The 22,616-nt window shown below is 38.0% G+C and overlaps 2 protein-coding genes across 2 annotated transcripts; one reads left to right on the top strand and one right to left on the bottom strand.

Moving 5' to 3' along the window:
• The first annotated feature begins 3,828 nt into the window (after positions 1 to 3,828).
• Positions 3,829 to 13,266, top strand: LOC113303450 (peroxisome biogenesis protein 6-like). Its single transcript, XM_026552485.1, has 16 exons — positions 3,829 to 4,352; positions 4,496 to 5,104; positions 5,183 to 5,426; positions 5,962 to 6,100; positions 7,574 to 7,754; positions 8,202 to 8,381; positions 9,300 to 9,584; positions 9,769 to 9,840; positions 10,889 to 10,975; positions 11,077 to 11,199; positions 11,289 to 11,399; positions 11,512 to 11,550; positions 11,644 to 11,765; positions 11,853 to 11,997; positions 12,271 to 12,336; positions 12,825 to 13,266. Exons 1-16 carry the CDS (start codon positions 4,086 to 4,088, stop codon positions 12,912 to 12,914), a joined length of 2,760 nt encoding a protein of 919 aa, XP_026408270.1. The 5' UTR covers positions 3,829 to 4,085; the 3' UTR covers positions 12,915 to 13,266.
• Positions 13,267 to 17,551: 4,285 nt separating this feature from the next.
• Positions 17,552 to 18,148, bottom strand: LOC113306185 (F-box protein CPR1-like). Its single transcript, XM_026555153.1, has one exon. It carries the CDS (start codon positions 18,146 to 18,148, stop codon positions 17,552 to 17,554), a length of 597 nt encoding a protein of 198 aa, XP_026410938.1.
• Between the last annotated feature and the right edge of the window lie 4,468 nt (positions 18,149 to 22,616).

Raw genomic sequence — 22,616 nt, 5'->3', positions numbered from 1 at the left:
TAATATCCAAACCAATATATCTACCACTATGGAGGAATTAGTTGAAGCCCAGACTTCTTATCAAACTGACTCTAACTTCATAGCTATACTTAGAGACATACGTTTACAATCTAGAGGAACTATATTGGACAAATCTAGAGAGGTCTGGCTTATGGAATGTGATAGAAATTCACCTTATTTTCATAAAGTCACTCTATTTAGAAGAGAAAAAAAATGACATTAGTTGGATTAATGATTCCTTAGATAATATTCTAACTGATAAAATAGTATTGGAACCTCCTTTATAAATTACTTCAAAAATCTTTACTCCTCTCATCCACAACAATTACAGGATGAAATCCTTCAAGACCTCCCTGTAAAATTTGCAGCTGCTGATAATTCTCATATGAATTCTCCTGTCTCTCCAGAGGAGATCAAGAATGTTGTATTTAAAATGAGGGGTAAAAAGGCTCATGGACCTGATGCTTTCACTGATCTATTTTATCAGAAACATTGGGACATTGTAGGAGTGGCTGTCATTGGTATGACCCAGACTTGTTTTAGAACTGGGCATATAGCAAAAGTTTTTAACCATATTAATATTGCTCTCATCCCTAAGGTTCCTCTTGCTGAGATGGTATCTCAGAATAGACCTACAGGGCTCTACAATTTTATCTATAAAATTCTTTTTAAAACTCTAGCTAATAGATTAAAGCCTTTCATGAATAACATAATTTCCCAAAATCAAAGCGCCTTTGTTCCTAAGAGGAGTATTTCTGATAATATTCCTCTAGCTAATGTGGTTATATTTGCTATTAATCACAATGGTAAAACAGAAGGCATTGCTACCATTAAACTTGATATGTCTAAAGCTTATGACGAGCTGGAATGGTATTTTCTTGAAAATGTCTTAACTAAAATGGGGCTCTCTGACCATTGGATTAAACTAATAAATCAGTGTGTCTCTTCTGTGTCTTACTCTATCCTCCTCAATGGTATCCCTACTGGCCTTTTCAAACCAGAGAAAAGATCGAGATAGGGAGATCCTCTATCTCCCTATCTTTAAATTATTTGTTCTAAAGGCTCTTTCTTCCTATATAGACACTCTTTCTAAGAAAGATCTGGTTGAAGGTATAAAAGTGTGTAAAGATGCTCCTTCTATGACACGTCTTTTGTTTGCTGATAATTATCTTCTTTTTGTCAAAATCTACTGTCAAAGATTTTTAGACTATCAAAGAGTACCTTCAAAAGTACTACTTGGCCTCTGGCCAAGAGATCAATTTTGATAAGTCTGATATTCTTTTTAATAAGAAATTCCTGAGCATAGGAAAATTCAACTTGCTAATATTCTTGAGATTCAGGACAGGCATTTAGGAGAAAAAAACTTCTACTGTGTTCCAAGCCTTTAAAATTCAAACCCATATGGGTATTCTCCAAACTATTGATGTCAGAATTTCAGTCTGGCTCCATAAGCTCATGTCTCAAGCTGCTAGAACTACTCTAATCAAACATATTGGTCAAGCTATCCCCATTTTTCAAACGAGTTTTCCTTATTCTCAAATATCTTTGTAAAAAAATGGATTCTCACCTCTGCAAATTTTGGTGGGGAGAAACTCTTGACCCAAAGACAGGAAACTCCACCTTCTGGGTTGGGATATTTTGTGCTCCCCTAAGTCAGAAGGTGGTATGGGTTTTAGGAAAACAGGGTTAAACAATCTGGCTATGCTAGCTAGAAATGCTTGGAGGATTATTGAAAACCCCAATTGTATGTTAGTTACTGTCCTTAAAACCAAATACTTCCCTAGAACTGATTTCTTAAATGCTAAGTGTTCTAACAAGTACTCTTGGACTTGGAAGTGTCTGCATGCTATAAAGGAATTGACCAAGCCTTTTATTTCTTGGATAGTAGGGGATGGTCAATTTATTGATCCCTGGTGTGAAAAATGAATCCCAGATTTAGGATATGCTACACTTAATCCCCTAGTTCCACCTGATCCTAATATTAGTCTCTTATTTTATTAATGCTACTACTAGAACTTGGGATATCACTAGACTAAATACTCACTTTGATGATGCTTTTGTTAAGAAGATTATCACAATTTCCTTAAGCCAGTTATGCACTCCTGACAGGAGGGCTTGGGAACTTTCAAAGAATGGTAAATTTTCTTCTAAATCTTCTTACATAGGACTTAGAGGACTTAGGACCTCCCCTTGTATCAACCTTTGGAAGCGCATTTGGAAAATTAGGGTTCCTTATAGAATCCAAGTCTTTCTCTGGAAAGCTGCTAGAAATGCTTTATCTTCTAGAACTATTTTACATACTAGAATGCCCATGCATAGTGTTGAATGTGCTAGATGTACTGATCCTCATGAGTCTATGTATGCATGCCTTGGTCCTTTGCCCCTTTGCCAGTCGTGTCTGGTTTCTTTCCTCTCTTTGTGTTAACACTCAGGTCTTTCAAAACAAGTCTTTCATTGATTGGTTGATGTTTTGACTTACTGATCTTGTGTCTAAACTTCCTGATGAGGCTCAATGTTTCTTTGTTATTGTACTTTGGTCCATCTGGAGGAGTAGAAATAACCTGGTTTTCCAAAATCTTAAAGAAACCCGTATGGAAGTTTTAAGTAGGGCTAGAGCCATGCTCTTAACTAGGAAGCCTCGCTTAACTATTTATCCTTCTATTCATGTTGGTCTATGTGATAAGTGGATGCCCTCCTCTATTGGTTGGATAAAATGTAATACTGATGGAGCTTATGATGACATTTCTGGAGTTAGTGGTGCAGGCTATGTGATGAGAGACTTCTCAAGTAAAGTTTTTTATTGTGCTTCCTTAGTTTTTGAAGTAAAGTCTGCTGAAGAAGCTGAAGCCAGAGCTATTTGGGAAGTCTTGAAGAAAGTTACGGAGCAAAAATTCACTCACATTATAGTTGATAGTGATGCTAAGAGTCCCATTGATCAATTTTCAACTGGCGTGTTTGATGGAGATTCAAGAACGGATGCAATCTTTAAGGATATTCAGTTTTTTTCTTCTAGTTTAATTGCTTGTGTCTTTACTTTTCAACCTCGTATTCGTAATTCCGTTGCTCATGAGTTAGCTCAATTGCGAAATCAAACAATTTCTTTATGTACTGGTCTGTAGTGCCTATTTGGCTTCTGCCAACAATCGAGAGGGGTCTTTAGCCTTTCTGAAGGTTGTTGTTTATTTTTATTTTTATTTTTCAAAAGGAAAAAATTAATACCAGCAAGAGAAAGAAAACCTTGCACAAACATGGTTTCCAATTGGCTGTAAGGCTAGCTCTCGTGGAATCTTGAAGCCACCTCAGCCATGCAAGGAGACTAGGTGCAGAGTTCACACGCAGTTAAGGGCCAACGCATATAATGGTTATGCTCTCCAACGCGTTTCTCTTACAAAAATGATAAACTTACCGAATTTTTGTCCGGACACCAAATCCGAACCGAGACAAATTCTGGTGGGGCCCAAACCCACCCCTTATTTTCTCCAACGGACCCAGGAGATGTGAGTGTTGGGATGCAGTTCGTGACAAAAATTCGGTGATGTATCATCCCCTTTCTCTTACGCGTTAATCACTTAGTCCCATTCTGTCTTTGCTAGCTTAATTGGAAGAGATATCTCATCTCTAGCCTATCCCATCTTGCTTGGAACAAAAAAGGCTTTGTTTTCCGTTTTATCGGTGGGACAGAAACGGAGATCTAAATAGGTCACAGGCGATCCGGACCGGAGCCTATGTATCCACGGGAGAGGTGGGTTAATCAACCAAATCCAAACCGTTAGATATTCTTAGAAAATGCTGATTAATAATATCTCAACCGTCTCGAAGTAGGGAGTCTAGGGACTAGTCAGTAATGAATCTAATGATGCATCAACTGACAAATTAGTTGTTCCTACTTCAATCACCTTTCAGACTGACACAGTTACAGAATCAGATAATCCAAACAGAATTACTAAATAGCTCTCACCATGGTGAGAAACCCTAGAAATCACTGAAAGGATATCAATTCTAACTCTTCTATCTCTAAGATGTTCTAATTCAGCATCCTTTCTTGTGAAAAACCCTAAGATTGAAACTACAGGCGAATTAATTAAATGGTAGAAAGAAGAAAACCATTGATACTTTCTTCAACAAGATGTCTTGTAGATTCTGTACTCAACAGTTTAGGAACTAGAGAAAATGAAGCTAAATTAAGCTTGAGATTACCTGCTGGTATCCTTCGACTGAATGATTCAAACTCGCTTATTACTTCCGAGAAAGAAGAAGAGGAGAAATTGGGGATTGCTTCATTTGATGATTCTGCTGTTGTAGGACTTTCTTCATCTGTTTTGAAAAAACTATCAATGACTTCAGGCTCACTGGTATACTTTCCATCTCCTTGGTAGCTTAAAACTAATCGCATTAGCTACCTTTAAAATCTTTGTAGAATCATTTTTTATTTTTTTATATTTTTTTTTTGCATTTTGAGAAATCATCTGAATTTTTGCTTTATCTGATTCTTAAGGTGTTTATCAGTAATATTGGGACTAAGGTACAGAGAATTGCTAGAGTTATTGTTCTAGATTCTCCAAAGGCAGTAGTTGGAAGAGATGATTCAGACCATATACCACATACAATGGTTGTTTTTCCCACTTATATGTTCTCTTCCAGTAACTCACTTCCCTTAGTTGAAGTCACTTATATCTCTCCTCTTTTGGCATTTAACCTTGAATTGCATGTATCGTGTTTAAAGTGCCTTGTTCATGGAGGACAAGAGACTTTAACATCTTTGTTTGAAGAGAAAAAGAAAGATAAGAATGAGTCACCAATAGTAGATGTAGATTTGTCACCGTGCTCGTATTTGCCAAAGTATGCCTCGCACTTGAGGGCTTCTTTTGTAAAAGTACCGGAATGTGGCACCATTGAAACGTTAAAGGGAACTTCGTCTATTGAATCTGAGTATCGTCAACGAATGATTGATTCGGAGTTGCACGATTACTTCAAAGTCGATAGATATCTTGGTAGAGGTGACATTTTCCGAATAAACATAAATTGGAATTGCAAGTCAGAAATGTGCACTTCGTGCTGTCAAAGGTCCCCTGAGAATTCCAAGAACAATATAATCTACTTCAAGGTGACTTTTCCAACTTAACTTATTTTAGCTCATACATGAGGAATCATGTTAACAGAATCTTCAATATTATCTTTTTAGGTCCTGGCTATGGAGCCCCAAGATGAACCAGTTTTGCGAGTCAACCGTGAAAAAACAGCACTCGTGCTTGGAGGGAGTGTGCCATCTGCTCTGCCCCCTGTTTCACTTATTGGTGGTCAGAGGGGTTATGCACCATTACATGGGGATACAGTGAGGAGTTTGGCTTCTATTCTTACACCAGCTTTATGCCCTTCAGCCCTTTCTTCAAAATTCAGAGTTGGTGTACTACTATGCGGATTGGCAGGTGAATTCTTTGTTTCATACAATTTGTGGTAGAGTCCTAGCTCTAAAGCAACTAATTGAGTAAAGTTCATCAAGTGAACCAGTTATTTTGTCTGGGCTTAAGATTCATAGTTCTTCTGTTCATCTACCTCTTAAAAATTCAAAGTGAGCTAACACCTTAAACTTTTGATCTGAAATTTGGATAAAGGTCTGACCAGACATATGATTTAAAGGAATGTATCTAATAATTTAAGAGCTTGAAATCCTTGAAAAGAGAAGGTAAGCTTTCCATGAGTCAGATTCAGAGTTGAATACGTGTCCGGCTCGAAAAACATAAACAACAGAAAAACTGAACTGCATGAGTCTTACCAACTCTTTCATAATGTAGGAAAATGCAAGTATTTTTTAAATAATTTTTGGAATCTTGAGCTTGCATACCTATCTTAAATTATATATGAGGACCAAATAGGCTAGTAGTCCGCTGTTTTCTTCAGCTAGATGTTTATGTCTGTTAAGAACCATGGCCCCTGGTAAAGTTTATCCGGGATTTCTTGTAGGTTGTGGAAAACGGACCGTTGTTAGGTATGTTGCTCGTTGTCTGGGCCTACATGTAGTGGAGTATACCTGTCACGATCTAATGGTCTCAGAAAAAAGGGCATCTGCTGCGCTAGTTCAAGCTTTCAACACTGCTGACAGGTACTGTAAAGCATCTGGACTTCATATATGTAATCAAACTTTTGTGCAAATAAATTATCCTAAGTTGCTGCGCCATATTTGCTTTGTACATGCTGGTTGCCAACTCATTTAAGTTGCTGACAGGTCACATATGTATTCAAACTTTTTCTTTTTGGGTCAACTGTGATGGAAAAGGAAAAAAAATAAATCTATTTTACAACCTTCTGTTCTAAATCTTACCTCATTGTGTCCCCTTTTTACCATCAAAGAGTTTCGACTTCTTAACAACAGGTGCGATACTCTAGGTCTTTGATGAATTAGATTGGCAACCTGTGACATTTTGATATTATTGTTGATAAGATTGAGATAGATAAGTAGGTCATTAGAGAAAAGAGATAGAGAGCTGCTGATGACTGGAGACCTGTGGGAGTCATTTGATGAAGAACTGAGAGTAAGTTTGGCCAGGAGAATTGGCAAGTTGAGTAGAATACATGTAGAACATTAATTGCTTTGGTTGTCCTAAAACTTTTGACCACAGCAGAAGTTCTATATTGGAATACAAATATAAGACACTAGATTTGTTATCAGATTCAATAGGCGGAAATGAAACTAAGATAGTTGTGGTCTTTGTTGGTGACTTAGGAAGATTTAGAAGAAGTTAATTTTTGCTGTTATGGTCTATGTGATAGTAAAAATACTCACTTCTAATCACCCTCTGATTATCTCCATATGTGTTTCGACAAGTAATATAAGATGTGGCTTGGTTACCACCCCGTTAACTTTACTTTTTGTCATTTGGTTACGTAATCTATTACGGAGCTTGATAGGCTTCCGAAATAGCAATGATGTTATAATCTTATCGGCTTACAAATGGTCTGATTATTGATTTCTGGCTGACCACCAATCATGGGAATGTTAAGTCTCCTCGAATCCTTGCTGAAATCTCAGACTCCATAAATTGATACTCAGGACTAGTGTAAAGTGTAAACGGTCCAGTTCTGCTCACTGTGTGCACTAACCTCTCTGGGTGTCATATGCCTCCATGCGCATCTGTAGCCAAGTGCTATGGGACCACTTTAGGTGCATCTGAGCACTTGAATTAACGTGACCATTTAGGGACTAAAAAAATAAAATAAGTCAGTCTGGGCGTTATAATCAAACTGGAACATGAGATATGCACTTTTAACTTGGTTTCCTGACAAACTGTGTTGGTGGAGGTTATCGTTTTGAAGATGCTGTATCAACAACAGCTGCCATCGTAATGATATTTATTTTGAATGTGTGACATAGTGAGTAATCAGTAATCACTATAAAAATGTTTAGTGCCTCACAATTGTTTGAATAAGCCCTCTCAAAATTGTTTGACTTTGAGTAACCACTTCCGTTACTGCATGAGTAGCTGCTTCCATATTTGTGATAGGCCCATAATTAGCTTGATTTGTTGTTGTTTCTTTTCGACTACTGTTTTGATGCTGAAGTATGAATTGAATACAGGTACGCTCCAACAATACTTCTTCTACGCCATTTTGAGGTTTTCCAAAACTTATCCTCTCATGAGGGTTCATCTACTGATCAACTTGGTGCTACAGCTGAAGTTGCTTCTGTTATTCGGGAATTTACTGAGCCAGTTCCTGATGGGGATTTCGATCGGGAAGAACGAACAAATGGTGGTTTTGTAAGATAATTACTGGTTACTTTACTTTTCCCTGCTTCTGTAGGTTTACGTGTGTTTTTTTTGTTGGAAATGTTAATTGCTAAACTTGTCAGTTCCTTCTGAAATGGTACACATCTGAGAAGAATTTGTGCATGTGCATCCAAGTGCTGCTTAGGATCTGGCTGCCTGCTACCATTCATGAACTAATAGTCAGAAATCAGATTGATACTATTAGAAACAACTGTTATAGTGATAACAGCGAGGGACACGCCAAAAATGGGCAAAAATGAGTAAATACAATTTTGTTAGAAACAACTGTTATACTAATAGATATTTTTGACCTCTAATGGTGTCAATAGTATAAGCAAAGAAAATAGTAGCTGTAGAGAGTTTATACTGATATAACAGCCTATTTTGAGAATGGGTTGATTAAATGTTATTCTTATTGTTTTCAACCTGTCAAATCAGTCTGTAGGGGATGCTGTAAAGATAACTGGGCGTCGGGTGCTGCTAGTTGCAATTGCTGACACCTCTGAAGGTCTACCGACATCCATTAGGCGTTGTTTCAGCCATGAATTAAATATGGGCCCTTTGAGTGAAGAACAGAGAGTTGAAATGCTGACTCAATCATTGCAAAGCGTATCTAAAGTATGAATTTATTTTTTATTTTATTTATTCAATTATTATTTGATGATGGGATTTTATGTTTGTTCCAATACAAGAATGAGACAGACAGCTGATTATGGACATCTAACAGCTGAATCAAGTGTTTTCTGCTGTGTTACAATGATACGCCTAAAAAAAAATCAGCCGTATCGATACGTATTTACACGGATACGCGAACTAATACTCCAATAGCTGTCAAGATAGATCCCAATACCTTAATATTAGAAAATTTAGATATTTTACTAGATTCTATGAGAAGTTTTAACTATGGTGGCAACATATTAGTTCCAAATCTTTCCACTGATCTTGCTCTAGACTTTCTTCCTTCTTATCCAGACTTTTTCTCTCCAGTGAGGTTAATCATACATATTATATGCATATATCTTGCAAATTCACTACTTCTATATCTATGTTAAGCTGATGATTATATTGTGTGTTCCGTATCCAGGTATTTTAGTTTTTAAAGTTTTCGTATCGAAGTAGCGTATTGGATACAAGATACCGATACCGTGTCCGTATCGTAATAACATAGGTTGTCTGGTTAACATACAGCTTTTATTTGGGACAATGAAGAGATTTTGCGAAGATTTGGCTGCAACATTCATTTAGAATTTAGGTCGATAACATCCTATCTTAAATTGGCTCTATTACTGTTCCAAAAAGCCAAGATACTGGTGACATAAAGAACTTTGAGGTGAAAACGATTGTACACAAGTTAAGGCCTATTGTAGCAAACCATATTTCCGATAAATCTAGGTGGTGAATATTAGAAAGCTGTTGGATCCTCCTTATAGTTTCCTTATAAACCTTTTTATAGTTTTGAATTTACCCTGTTTAATAGCTGCTTTTTCTGCCATGCAATTTGATGACTCTAACAAGCTTTGTGGTTGTTCCTTGCAGGTCGATATGGCAGACATTGTAAAAGATATGGTTGGCCAGACGTCTGGTTTCATGCCCAGGGATATAAAGGCTTTAGTTGCTGATGCGGGTGCAAATTTAATACCTAGGCTCACTGATGAGTCAATTAAGCAAAGAGAATCAAATGACAAAAAATCAGTTAAGTTTGATCTGGCACATGATAATGACCCATCCAAAGATGCATCTAAGAATCTAGGTAGAGAAGACATAACAAAAGCTTTAGACAGATCAAAGAAAAGAAACGCATCAGCCTTGGGTACTCCGAAGGTGAGATTACTTGAGCCTACTCAAAGGGTTTTGTGCTAGTTTTTTTTGTTTTGTTTTTTTTGGCCTGTGTTAATGTATTGGAGGATATAGATTCTGTATCAGCAGACAAGTTGGTTTTCGTGCCGAATTTTGCTTGATATCATACACATAAGCAGACGTTTGAGTTTTAAACGCTATGCTATAGGTGCCTAATGTCAAATGGGAGGATGTTGGTGGACTGGAGGATGTGAAGAACTCAATACTAGATACTGTTCAGGTATGTTTCTGCTTTATGGCAGGTATACTTCTGTCGTAATTTGAATTTTGTCTCACTGCTATCAGATTATGTAGTCTTATTTTGCCAGTTCAAAGGGACAGCATTGTTTGGAAACTGTCTGCTTTTTACTCGTTATCGATACTTGTGATTCTGCTACCACATCGGACCAAGGCATATAGAATTGTTATTAATTATTGCACTTCCCTTACGGTTCTTATTCATATTCTTTGTGAGACAACTCCTACGACCAGTAAAATAACGAAAAGCTCACTCTAACATTGGCTTAATACTTATGTCGTCTTTATAACTAAGGATTCGACGATGCTTAGTCATGCTAGAAAACTCTCAAAAGAGATCTGCAAAATAAGGAAAAAAAAGGAAAAATACGTTATCCTTGAGCAACTAACCTGGACTTCGTGTTTGTTAATGAATTGAAAGCCAGTAGGATATTGTGCCCCTTTACTTTCAGAAATTCTGAAAAAACTCCATACTGAAGACTCTCTAGAGAAAGAGGAATAATGTTTGTGTGGTTTGTAACAAAGATGATGGCAGGGCGGGCTCTTTTTCTGATTGGCTTAGCTGAATGACCCTCTCTTGATTAAGTTTTAGGAGCGGAGCATTGTGCCATGGCTCATGTTCTTATTCATCGCCAACAATAGAAGGCTAAGCTTATTCTGGTTTACACTCTTGTTATTCAAGAAATAGCACCTGTATGATGTTTCCTATTATTCTGTGTAAGAAGTAGATGATCTCTTCACTTCTAATAGATTTATTCTCCACAAGAATGAAGAATATCTAGGGCATGATTCAGGGAAATATCACATGGTTTATTATTGAAGGCTATATAAGGCGCTCTGCCTTTAAATCCTAGACCAAGCTTTGGAATTTATTAAAGGCAGCCCTCTTTCACAAATTCACTGTTGTAGCTTCTATTTTCGGTCGACTTATGCTAAGTTATTGTTTTATATTTATTCCACCTAGGGCAACAACTGTTGTCTGTCTTGAAACTTGATTGCTAAGGTGTTTGAATTTGCATCAATATCTGCAGTTACCTCTCTTGCATAAGGATTTATTTTCATCTGGTTTGCGCAAGCGTTCAGGTGTGCTTCTCTATGGTCCTCCTGGGACTGGAAAAGTAAGTTTCTCTATATCCCTATTGTGCATCAGAACTATGAGATCATTTTTTTACTTTAATTGCATGAATTCTATCCCTGATCTCGGTTGTAACATCTACAGACACTGTTAGCGAAAGCTGTTGCGACTGAATGTTCCTTGAATTTTCTCAGTGTAAAGGGACCTGAGTTGATCAATATGTACATAGGGGAATCGGAGAAAAATATTCGGGACATTTTTCAGAAGGTATTATTAGTTTATTATTTGTATTGAAGGAATGGATTATCTTGGTCTACAAATAAAACTCTCAGATCATGCGCTCTCATCCTCCGTAGGCTAGATCTGCACGTCCTTGCGTTATCTTTTTTGACGAACTTGATTCTCTTGCTCCTGCTCGAGGAGCTTCGGGAGATTCCGGTGGTGTTATGGATAGAGTGGTTTCTCAGGTATAATAGGGTTTCAGTTTCTGATCACTGTGCTACTCGTTTGGTTGAATTTCTGGGAGTTTTATGTCTCCATTGGAGTCTCAGAGTTTGATTAATGCCTCTTGTCTCTTAGATGCTTGCGGAGATCGACGGCCTAAATGACTCCTCTCAGGTTATTTACTTGTATTCACACATTCATACCTCTTTGTATTTGGTTATTTGGTTGTCTAATATCTATATGTCCTCTTCAACCCTGTATTTTCAGGATTTATTTATTATAGGGGCAAGCAACAGGCCAGATCTTATTGATCCCGCACTGCTGCGTCCTGGACGATTTGATAAGCTTCTATATGTCGGAGTAAATTCAGACGCATCTTACCGGGAGAAGTTAGCTTCTAGACTTCACACTTCCATGTTTGTTAGTGACTGACCGTATTAGTTATCTCCTCCCTGACATCTTTCCCTCTGACGCAGTGTGCTTGCAGCCCTTACTCGGAAGTTCAAACTGCATGAAAATGTGGATTTGTACTTCATAGCGAAAAAATGCCCGTCAAGTTTCACTGGTGCCGACATGTACGCGTTATGTGCAGATGCTTGGTTTCATGCAGCAAAGCGTAAGGTGTGTTAATGTATTTTTACCGAAAGATTATATTCATTTGTATTATGAAGTCATAATATAAGGAAATAGTGCAGCCATTTTCAAATTTCATGTAAGACTTTCCTGACTGAGCAAGGCACCTCTAAAGAAGTGTCAATGATTAGCAGGCATGCTTTTGTTCTTATTAAAAAAAAAGGCAAAAACCATTGTTATGCTTGCAATTGATTTTTCTTTCAGCATTTACTCAACTCTCTCCACTGATGCCTGACGGCCCATATCCTTTTGTCCATGTAGGTTTCATGTTTGGAGGAGAATGATCAAAGTGACTCGGTTATTGTTGAATTGGATGATTTTATCAAGGTATATATACCAGTCTATCACGGGATAAGTAAAAAGAATGTTTAAGAATAGTTTTATCCAATGCCTACCAGGTAAAAAAGAAAAACTATAGTATGACTATCTGTAGATATGTATCACCTTTTGCCAATCTGGTTTAACTTAAATTAATTACAAACACTATATTTGTATTTGCTGGCACCTAGTTACTAGAATGAAGTTTATTTGATCAGCAACCACTGCAAGGTTTTCAGTGATGTTTTGAAAGAAAATCATGTATACATGATTACACGTTTAGTATTCGGTATTCTATCTTTAATTTACTGTGAAACAGAGTCATATCTCCTTACGAAACGCACTACCCTACTTGGTGTTATGTAAATAAATATGGATACATGTGCGAACCACCTTATTGAGGAGATGGTGCAGGCCAAGGATGTACTTTTGGTGTATTATCATAATAAGTCATCATGCAATAAAAAGATAACAAAAGTGACTTTATCTGTTGGCAGGTTTTAGGAGAGCTGTCTCCTTCCCTGTCAGGAGCTGAGCTGAAGAAGTATCAGCGTCTACGCGATCAGTTCGAGGGGGCAAAAAAGTGAATGGGACTATTTAATTGCATACATGTCTTCTCTTTTACTCTCAATGAGACAAGTCGCATAAGCTGCACTGTTGCTGCTTAATTCACTGCTTCTGATTTTCTGATTTCTATGTTACAGTAACTCGCAAGAGGAAGTTGTTACGTTATGTGGATTTGTTATTTTTTATTAGTGGGAATTAGTGGGAATGTTATAAATATCCTCCATTTTTGTTGATCTTGCACAAATACCCCGAGGGGTAGAAAATAAGCATTTGTAGTTTAAAGGGTTCAAAAGAAGTCTGCAACTGCCATTTTCTCTGTAATTCATTAAAACCAAAAAATAAATGACATTTTCCTATGTGAATTTCTCTGAATCTGAGTTGGTCCTTGTTTCTCTGCTTCATGGCTCGTTCAAAAGGAATCCAGTGATTAGCCAGTTAACAAGTGACCAGAAAATTTTAGTGAAGTATCCCCTCAAGAGCCCACTGTGGGGTGGATACGTTGAAAATCAATGTTCATTATGCTTGTAACTCAAGTGCAGTAGAAAAGAATAAACTGGTAAGGACAAGAATCGAATAAGATATCAGTTCCAAAATGCTGATACTAACATTTCATGAGATATTTTTCATCTTTCTTCGAAAGTCCATGGATAATCGGACATAAGACATTACAGTGAAGTCGAAATGTCTCCCAAATTGGAGAAAAGGAAGTTTCTAATGCAAAACACAAAGTCGAAATGCCTCCCAAAGTGGAGAAATGGAAGTTTCAAATGCAGAAGTCCATAAATCTTTAGCTTGTTTCTGATTCTGAATCCCTAACTTTCTCGACTTTGTTGCTCCTTGCAACAGTGGGGGGCTCAAACCTGACCCATAATTCTACAGGTTTCATCATACTCCTGTTGGCTCCACATAAGTGCCAGAATTAAATGAAACTAGGCTACTCATCATAACATACTCAGCCACGGACAATGCTAAATCACCATGAACCTTTAGTTTCAATTGAACATCTCTTCTTGCATCCCTCTGCATCAGCAACCCAAGTCCTTCTCTGATCTTCTTCAACCCCGACATTGTTCCAAATAATAGCCTGGCGAATAAGAACAGACCCTCTATAGACAAAAAAACTGCCCCTGCTAGATCGGCCGCCTCAGCTTCCTTCATCCAAACTTCTTTATCAATATCCAATCTTTCGTTTTGTAAAATACGAGTTCCCATCTTGATAATCTTTCCAACCATACCAGGATTCCCATTTGCTTCTTCAAGTTTTGCAGCAGTAACCCCAATAGTCAATCCCTTGATCAGTTTCTCCCTTGCTTTGTTTAAAACTTTCTTTGTGTTACCATAAGTCTCCGACCTTGCAAGAGCAAGCTAAGGTTCAATATGCAGTGAGCAACAGTTGACAGCTACCTATAGGAATAAACTTGCATTTTCTTCATTAGACAATTACCTACTGCTTTCCAAAGCTTAGCAGAATCTAGGATATGTTCAAGTCCTTTGCAGCTAGCATCCACAACCTAACTAACTAATCAAGTTCCTTGGCCAACTTTACAAGAAAAAAATATATCAATCCCTGATCCAGGTCTAGGCAACCTGCAAAGTAAGTGTTAGACAATCAAGACTAGTCTTATTACTGTACCTGCCTCTCTATAGTAGATGATGTAATAGAGCAAGACTCAGCTGTGTCTATGACATATCTTGCTGTGAAACAAGGTTTACCTACCCAAAGGCAATTGTTGATGTCACCTATATGACGATATGCTGACGGATTGAATAGAGACCATGCTGATACGTGATTAAAACAATCATGCATAGTCTGTTACCAGTTAAGACCTATCCTAATGGATCTACATCGCTTGATGAGCCAAGTCAGTCAAGAAAACACCAATAATACAAGATAGATGTCTAGGCCTTATTACATAGTGCTGAGATTAGTCTTAGGTGGCTTAGGTTTATTATAAGAGTCAAAATAAATGCCAGATACTCTAGCTTAGTTTATATGGATACTAAAACTTAATAATGCCTACACAATATTCACAACAAAATGTTTAATTTCATCCAACATATGAAGGCTCTTTCTTCTTGTTGTTGCTGGCATATTGGCACTTCAAAGCTGGACAAACTATAGATCGAAGGCTGTTTTTGGACAAAAACTCAGTTGACAAACAATGATAAACCCTAATAAATGGCCTTGGCCAGAAATTATAATTTCTACTATAAGAATAACAAGGAAATGGAACCATCATATCTGACAAAGTAACAATTTTGGAACACAACAATACTCGGATATATTCATATATCCATGGTAATCAAAGACTCAGTAATATCTACCCCGCTGGAATACCTAAGAAAAAAGTCAATGCTATGAAACATCTATGTAGATTAGTCGTCTTTACGTTGTATAAATAGACCAGTCTCTGCTAGCTGCAAGTTCATACAGTACAAATGCTGTGACATAACTCCAACAAACTACTGATTTTTTTATGAAATTGTAACTAGGATACTACGCCATGGCTCAACTAGTAGATATTTCATAATGTTTAGACATGGATCTCCTCCAAAAAGCTCGGGAGATAAGGATAGTAAGCATAATTCTTCCCCAGTGCACCTCTGAGATAAAATTCTAACTGGTAAGAGAAAGTGAATGTTTTCATGCTAGTCAATCTTTTGTCCACAACTCTGTAAGTCTAAAAAGTAAGTTGCTTGAATTGGGAATCAGTTTTCGTGTACTTTATTTATGGACCCAATATAAATGTGAATGCAAGAACATCCTAAGCAAAGCGTTTAAATATGTACCTTTTCAAAAGCATTGTACCATTTGTGCACACGGTGGCTCCTTTTCTAAAGATTGCTCGGCCCTTGCGCAGTTCCAAAGCTAGAGAACTTTTTCAATGGAAGTTTCTACCCTGGGGCACACCTAATGAACTTTGGGTCTAATTGAAGTATCATCTTTCTCTGAAACCTTCCTTTGATGGTTTGCCACCATTGGTTTCCATTCAGAAACATCGACACAAACCCCTTTAATCATTCTCTCGACAAAAGATGTCCCATTTGAATTACCTCCCTATTCTTCAAAAATTATCAGTAATATAATATTACATATCCGATTCACATTTTACTTCGGCACTTGTTCTTGTTATGTAGACCAGCATTACTACAGTTACCAGAGGTTTTATATGCTGGAAGAATTGCATGCACACCTTAATGGTAAGAGAGACATCACTGGTTATCCTCAGAGAATGTATTCTGCTACTGGAATGCTTAACATTTCTACCTTTTCTTTTCTCTTCTTCTTCCAGTAGCATGAAACGAGAAGGTATGTTCATGATGTTTGGAAACCAGAGTGAAAAACCATCAAAGAAGAGATAGGAAAATATTAAGCTGGAGAAATGACCCGCAATCTGCTAATCAAGCTGGAGAAACCCATACACCAATTTTGATGCAAACAACTCCTTAATATAAGAAATTGACATCTACGTATATACTCTACCATGTACATCAAAATCTCTAACAACAGGGCATTATACGTCATGCCGCTCAGCCGTTAAATTTTCGATATTATGAGAATTGTTGGTGCTCAGTTAATACATAATGTAGGCTGTGTAAATTTTAGATAATTTAAGAAAACCAAAATTTGATTGCTCTACTTACAGTTTTCTTGGGACCCCATTCTCACCCAAAAAAATACCCACAGAACTTGAATCAGGCAATTAATGGAGCATGGTTGGGTAGCAAACATCTGTTTCTGCACTAAAGAGGTTCATTAGAGTATGAAGTAAATACAGAGAAGAGGAGACTGACGTCTTTCAAAAGCTTCACCATCACCACCAAAACCATATTTAGATGACGGAGTGAGGAAAGCTATCGTTTCTGAATATATTGGATTCTCCTTGCTGCTTGCAAGCGTGGAGGAGCATATAAAATGATAGCAAACATGCAGAGAATGATAAACACGACTCTTAGCAGTTAAAGAAATTCAAAAGAAATGATGATCACAAGAGTCAATGACAAAAACCAAATTTCTATTTCAGGGTTATATTGCTCGAGAACGGCTAACAAGTCCCATTACATTGTACAGTATATGCCAAAAAAGTAAACAAAAACATAGAAACTGCAGAATAACACCTACCTTATTTTATATTTCCTAACTTTCTCATTGTTTATGATTCCCTAAAAGTTGCAGACCCGTATCAGCCATGACAAAAAGAAAAACTAGCATATGCCCACATTGTCCAATTGAGGCCTCTTCCTCGTGCTTCTACGGACGCTTCTATTTATCTTTCTCCCCACATAGGTACCCGAGTTGAGTGGAACCAGGCTTTCAACATAATTTTCTACTTCGTTCAGTTCTGTTAATTTGCGTAGTTTTCTAATACTTCCATGCTTCGGGTCATATAATAGTAAATAACCATAATTTCTTAATAAAACTTCACCATTCTTGAAAGACCACATCAACCTCATAAAATTATCAATCTCAGTCCAGTTTTGTATCACAGAAAAATGTACTGTCCAAGATTCCTGAACTCCATAATCCTGCATCACCCACACATCGAAATGAGACTTAACTTCATTAAAAGCAATGACACATAGACACCCTTCAAACCCTCCCACACTCCTAAAATCCTGCTTATTTTCCGAACAAACTCTTGGTAGTTCAATTTCTTTAAAGCTCTCTTTGGTGACATCCAAAGAGACTATAGCCTTGTTTGGCACTTTTTACACCTAACCAATGCAGATCTCTATTAACAAGCACCCCAGGTTCTCTAGGAAAAGGGAACCTATAAGGAATACTTTGAACGCTTCTCCATGAATTTGTTGTCAGCGAATATACATCGACTGGAGAATTTTCCTGCTTATCCTCAAAACATACAACTTTGATCAACTTGTAATCATCAGTTAAATAATCATAGCCTAATGCATAAAGTTCAGTATTATCGTTCGACAAATCATTAGGTGATTTAGGAATTTCCTTATACTCTGTAGTGGCTGGATTCCAAAGACATAAGAATTCCCTATCATCCTCATTACACCATAAACAAACCAAGCCATTAACTGAACCTCCCAATTCAATTCCAAAACCTTGAGATTTGAAGGGGTAATCCATTGCAACAAGATCATATGCAATTCTTTTGGCTTTTGACGATTCCAAGAATGATGATAATGAATCATAACTTATAGAGTGCAGTAAGTAAGATCTACTACTGTGATTTCTAAGCATGAGCCTGTAGTGATTCTTTTGAGTAGTATGAGTAAGGTGCATTTTGACGAAGTTAGGGTTTGATATCAAGGCAAGCCAAGATTTGCAGACGCACTTACATATGTATGTAGTTTCGACTGGTACCGGCACAAGGATTTCAAGGTAGACCTCTTCGGGAATGCTTGACATGGCTCCTTCTCTTCTTCTGCTTCTAGTTTTTTAGCGCGGAAAAATGAATTCAGTGATTCGGGAAGAAAGAGGCCTAGTTATAACGAATTTAGGGTAACAAAGCCCGCATCTGCGGGCCTTGTGGGTCAATTTACGGCCCCGCGATTATCACTGTTTGTTGTTCAAGAAACCTATGTATCGGGCTGCAGTGATTGGATTTGTGTTAACAAAATTATCAACTAAACTAATTAAGTTCAGTGATTGGATTAGCTTAATGGTTTTTTCTACGGTTATAGTGTACGAAAATCAAGATAACAAATAATATAGAGGGTGATTCATCCCTCCAAAAATTTTAAAAAAATTTCTCAAAACGAGTGATTCTAACAAGAGTTATGACGTAGGTGATTTTTCGTCTTCAAAATCCGACAACATATTCATAACCCTCAACAATAATTTTGCCATTGCTGACTTTTTAGACAATCAAGAATTTTTAATCCAAACTAATACCCAACCTTTGTATGAATGTTATTATGATTTAGAAGGGCCAAGTCAAGAAGAATATGAAGAAACAAATGCTCAACATAGTGAGGTATACCTCTAACTTAATTCAATGACAAATTTATCTGCTTCTGATTGCGTACGTAAAAATTTTGGTTTTTTGCATTCTGAAAAACTCACATTTTCCAGTCATATGCCTATATATGGCTGGGAAATCCGTGAATCCTAGCCGTAATCATGGTTTACGGTGGTAACATCACGAACGCCTAGCAATAAGCAAAAGCATACGACTAGAAAAAGAAAACCACATGGTCGTACGTAATGGGTGAGTTATGGTTGGGATTGAAAAGGGAGGGCACCAAGTACACCACCAACTTTTTCATTCGGCAACCTGTATGGACAAAACCAATAAAATTGCAAGTAGATCTAAACAAAAATCCTTGAACAATATGTACGTAGAGTTTATCTCTTTCTCTTCCACAATCAATATGTCACACTTTGTGCCTCTCTTAGTTACCTGAAATAGCCACTCTTTTTTCCTCTTTGATTCCACGTCTCAACATGTTGATGAGAGATTCATACTCAGAAATTCTTTTGTCTATTTATTCAATAGTTTCATTATAGTTTCTGCTGAAGTCTGTCACATCTCACTTATGATGAGGAGTTATAGAAGAAGTATTCTTCAAGGAACTGAAAACGTGGGGGTACCAAAATACATCACCAACTTTTTCTTAGGAAACCTATATAGACTAAACTCGAATACAATTCCGAGAGTTCAACTTAATAAACCTCAATCAAGGAATTATACAAAGGGCTTATATCTATTTCTCCCACAATCAAAAAGTTTACATATCCAAATCTGTGAACCTGATTATGTGTGAGAGTATTTGGACGATCTCAAAAATCAATATCCAGGAATCAATCAAGTCGTATCCAACAAACAAGGATGGATGTATCTACTTTGATTAATTTATGTACAACCTGTGATATTTCAATATAAATATAAACAATATAATGCAGAAGAAAATAACACACACACCAGAAATTTTGTTAACGAGGAAACCGCAAATGTAGAAAAACCCCGGGACCTAGTGCATACTTGAACACCAAACTTTATTAAACCGCTATAGACACTAGCCTACTACCAATTAACTTCGGACTGGAATGTAGTTGTGTTGATGGTGGTTTTTAGTTCAGGGTTAAGATTGTAAAACCTCGCATTTAATGTGCCGTCACTATGCAAAGAAACAGAGCGATGTGAAAGGGATGAGTGTTCAACCTCTTCACTGACGCATTTATTGAGCAACTCAATATGTATATGAAAATTATCCAGAATGCCGCATGTAGCAACAATCCCTGATATTAAGTAAATTTTGGCACCTTGCCTGTATTATTCAGTTAATATAAGTTTCTTTGAATGCCTTCTGTGCTATGTTCCCCGACTGAACCCTTAATGTTGATATGGCATGACAATTTGTGCTCACTCGCAGCAAAGTAGCACGAAGTTCCAAGTGTCAAGGATAAGGTCTTTGCATAAAGTATTCAATCAAAATGCATACTGCTCTCTGGAAATGAACTTAAAGAACTCTCTATCAACACATATAATTCAATCAATTTTGTGATAATTCACAAGATTCAGATATTACCCTGACTAATTTGCAAAAATTAGGGTTTTGCGCCTTGCGCAGTATATCAGACCTTGCCTGTCGAAATTAAGCTTAGGAAAATTAGGTAATTAATCCGCCATGGATTAGTAGGTGCAAAATCTTTCCCAGAATCAGAAAACAAGAAATAAAGGGGTCGTAGAATAAGAGCCACAACCTTAGGCCAGCCAGCGCCATTTGCCATTGGCCACACCCCATGTTGCCTAAACCGGTCCTATTTCCCTCGATCAATCAGGTCGCTTTAAACTTGCCACACCCACACCAGAAGTGTGGCCACACCCGCGTTTGGCCGACCCTCTCTTTTTCGACCAATCAGGTTGCTTTAAACCTACCGCAGTATTAAAAAAGAGAGGAAAAATTGCGCCGATACCAAATTGTCTTTTCAAAGTTGTGTCAATGCGCTAACTGGCATGCCAAACGTGCATGCCCAACGTGTCGGGCGTGCCACTTTGCCACAGAAGCATGCCGAACGTGGCAACATACCATAAATAATGCACTTACGTGCCAACCCATCTTTTGTTCGTGGCCAATGCCATAACAGACTTCAATGTGGTTGCCCTAACCAGAAACACGACCTTGCATGGTCGAAACCCTAATTTCCAGTCGTGGCACAAATTATGCCACTTCGGGCCCCACAACATTCCACGAGCCGTGCGGAACTCAGATAGCCCTAATAAATACGCCATATCATAGCCATCCGTGGCAATCCTTGATCTTGTGGCCGTTTCCATATGATGGCCTGGAAATGGTTCCTTTCGCATGGCTATGGCACCATTTGCACAAAACTTCGATGCGCCACGGACACATGCCGCATGTCGTATGCACTAATTAGGGTTTTGGCACGCCAAACCCTAATTTAGGCAAAGTTGCTACACCAACCAAGCCAAGTAACGTTTCCTAGAGCACTGGGATTGATGTGGCAACAAGGACAATATTGCCATGCCACATTTGGGTCTAACTCCAATGTGCCAAAATCTAGCGGTCATGGCTACGCCAGGCGCTAGTTGCACCATCGTTCCACTGGCATGCGCTAACTATATCAGCCACGCCACCATGTCGCAGCGCACGTGCTAATTAGGGTTTCGATATGCCGAAACCTAATTTAGCTAAAGTCGCCATGCCAACTAGGTCAAGTAATTCTCCTAAGGCCTTAAGTTTAACTTAGCAACATGGCCAATGTTGTCGGAGCCATATTTGGGTCTAACACCAATATGCCAAAACATCTGCCACGGCTACGCAACTGGCATGCCGCTATGCCATGGATACGCCAGGCGCCACTATGCCAATGGCGCCACTTTTCTATACAACAATATGTGGCCATAATAAATGACCATCCTTTCTCATAAGCTACAATCTCAGCCGTCCAAATTCTCCATGGAATTGACAGGCCTGTGGCAAGTTTTAGGCGGCCATCCAAGGCAAGCCTTATAGCATCACATGCTATTTTCCTATGGCAAGTCTCTTGACTTTGACTTGCCACACGTAGCAATCTGCTACACGTTTTTCACGAAAACACTCGAGACATCAAACATGTCACAAACTGGGGGATGCTCATCAGGGTATTGGTCTGGTGGTTTACAGCGTGCGACGTGAAACACGTCCATCATAAGAAAGAGTCAGGAAAACAGGGCAGTTAGTGGAGGAAAAAAGTAGTGGGTGTAAACAAACCCACTTCCTTCGTAGTGGAGGCGTGGTTTCTGGCAGTTACACGTTACTCCACTCTTCCATCACTCAATCACTCCCACTTGCTACGAGACCAGGGTGTATTTAATTATGACTTGTATAAATAGGTTTTACCTATTTCCATCAAAAAACAAGTTTTGGTGAGAACAACAACACAATATCCAGAAAAATACCAAAGAACTGATAGCTTTCATTCCGCAATCCAGTTCCAAATTCTGATACAAGTCATAAAAATATCCACGCCTTCAGAATTAACCATTCTGGTCTCAACACCTTCTTCGCTTAAAACCAACCTTTCCCATTCACTTTGTGACCGAAGCAAGACTGGAACGACCATTTCTTGGTTTAGGCCAGGATTGCACAGATTGATCTCTCGAATCTAAAAGTACTCCCGTGCAGTGCATTTGTTTTAGGTTTAGTCTTGTTTCTCATCCCCACACCCAAATTTACCAAAACCAGCAGAAAAAGTTTTTACCCATAAACTACTGGCAATCACAGTGGGAGATTAATCTCTCGGT

The sequence above is a fragment of the Papaver somniferum genome, chromosome 8, assembly GCF_003573695.1.
Source record: "Papaver somniferum cultivar HN1 chromosome 8, ASM357369v1, whole genome shotgun sequence".
In the NCBI taxonomy this organism is placed as follows: domain Eukaryota; kingdom Viridiplantae; phylum Streptophyta; class Magnoliopsida; order Ranunculales; family Papaveraceae; genus Papaver; species Papaver somniferum.
The sequence above is the reverse complement of the archived record's forward strand: the minus strand, read 5'-3'. Positions and strand labels throughout refer to the sequence as shown.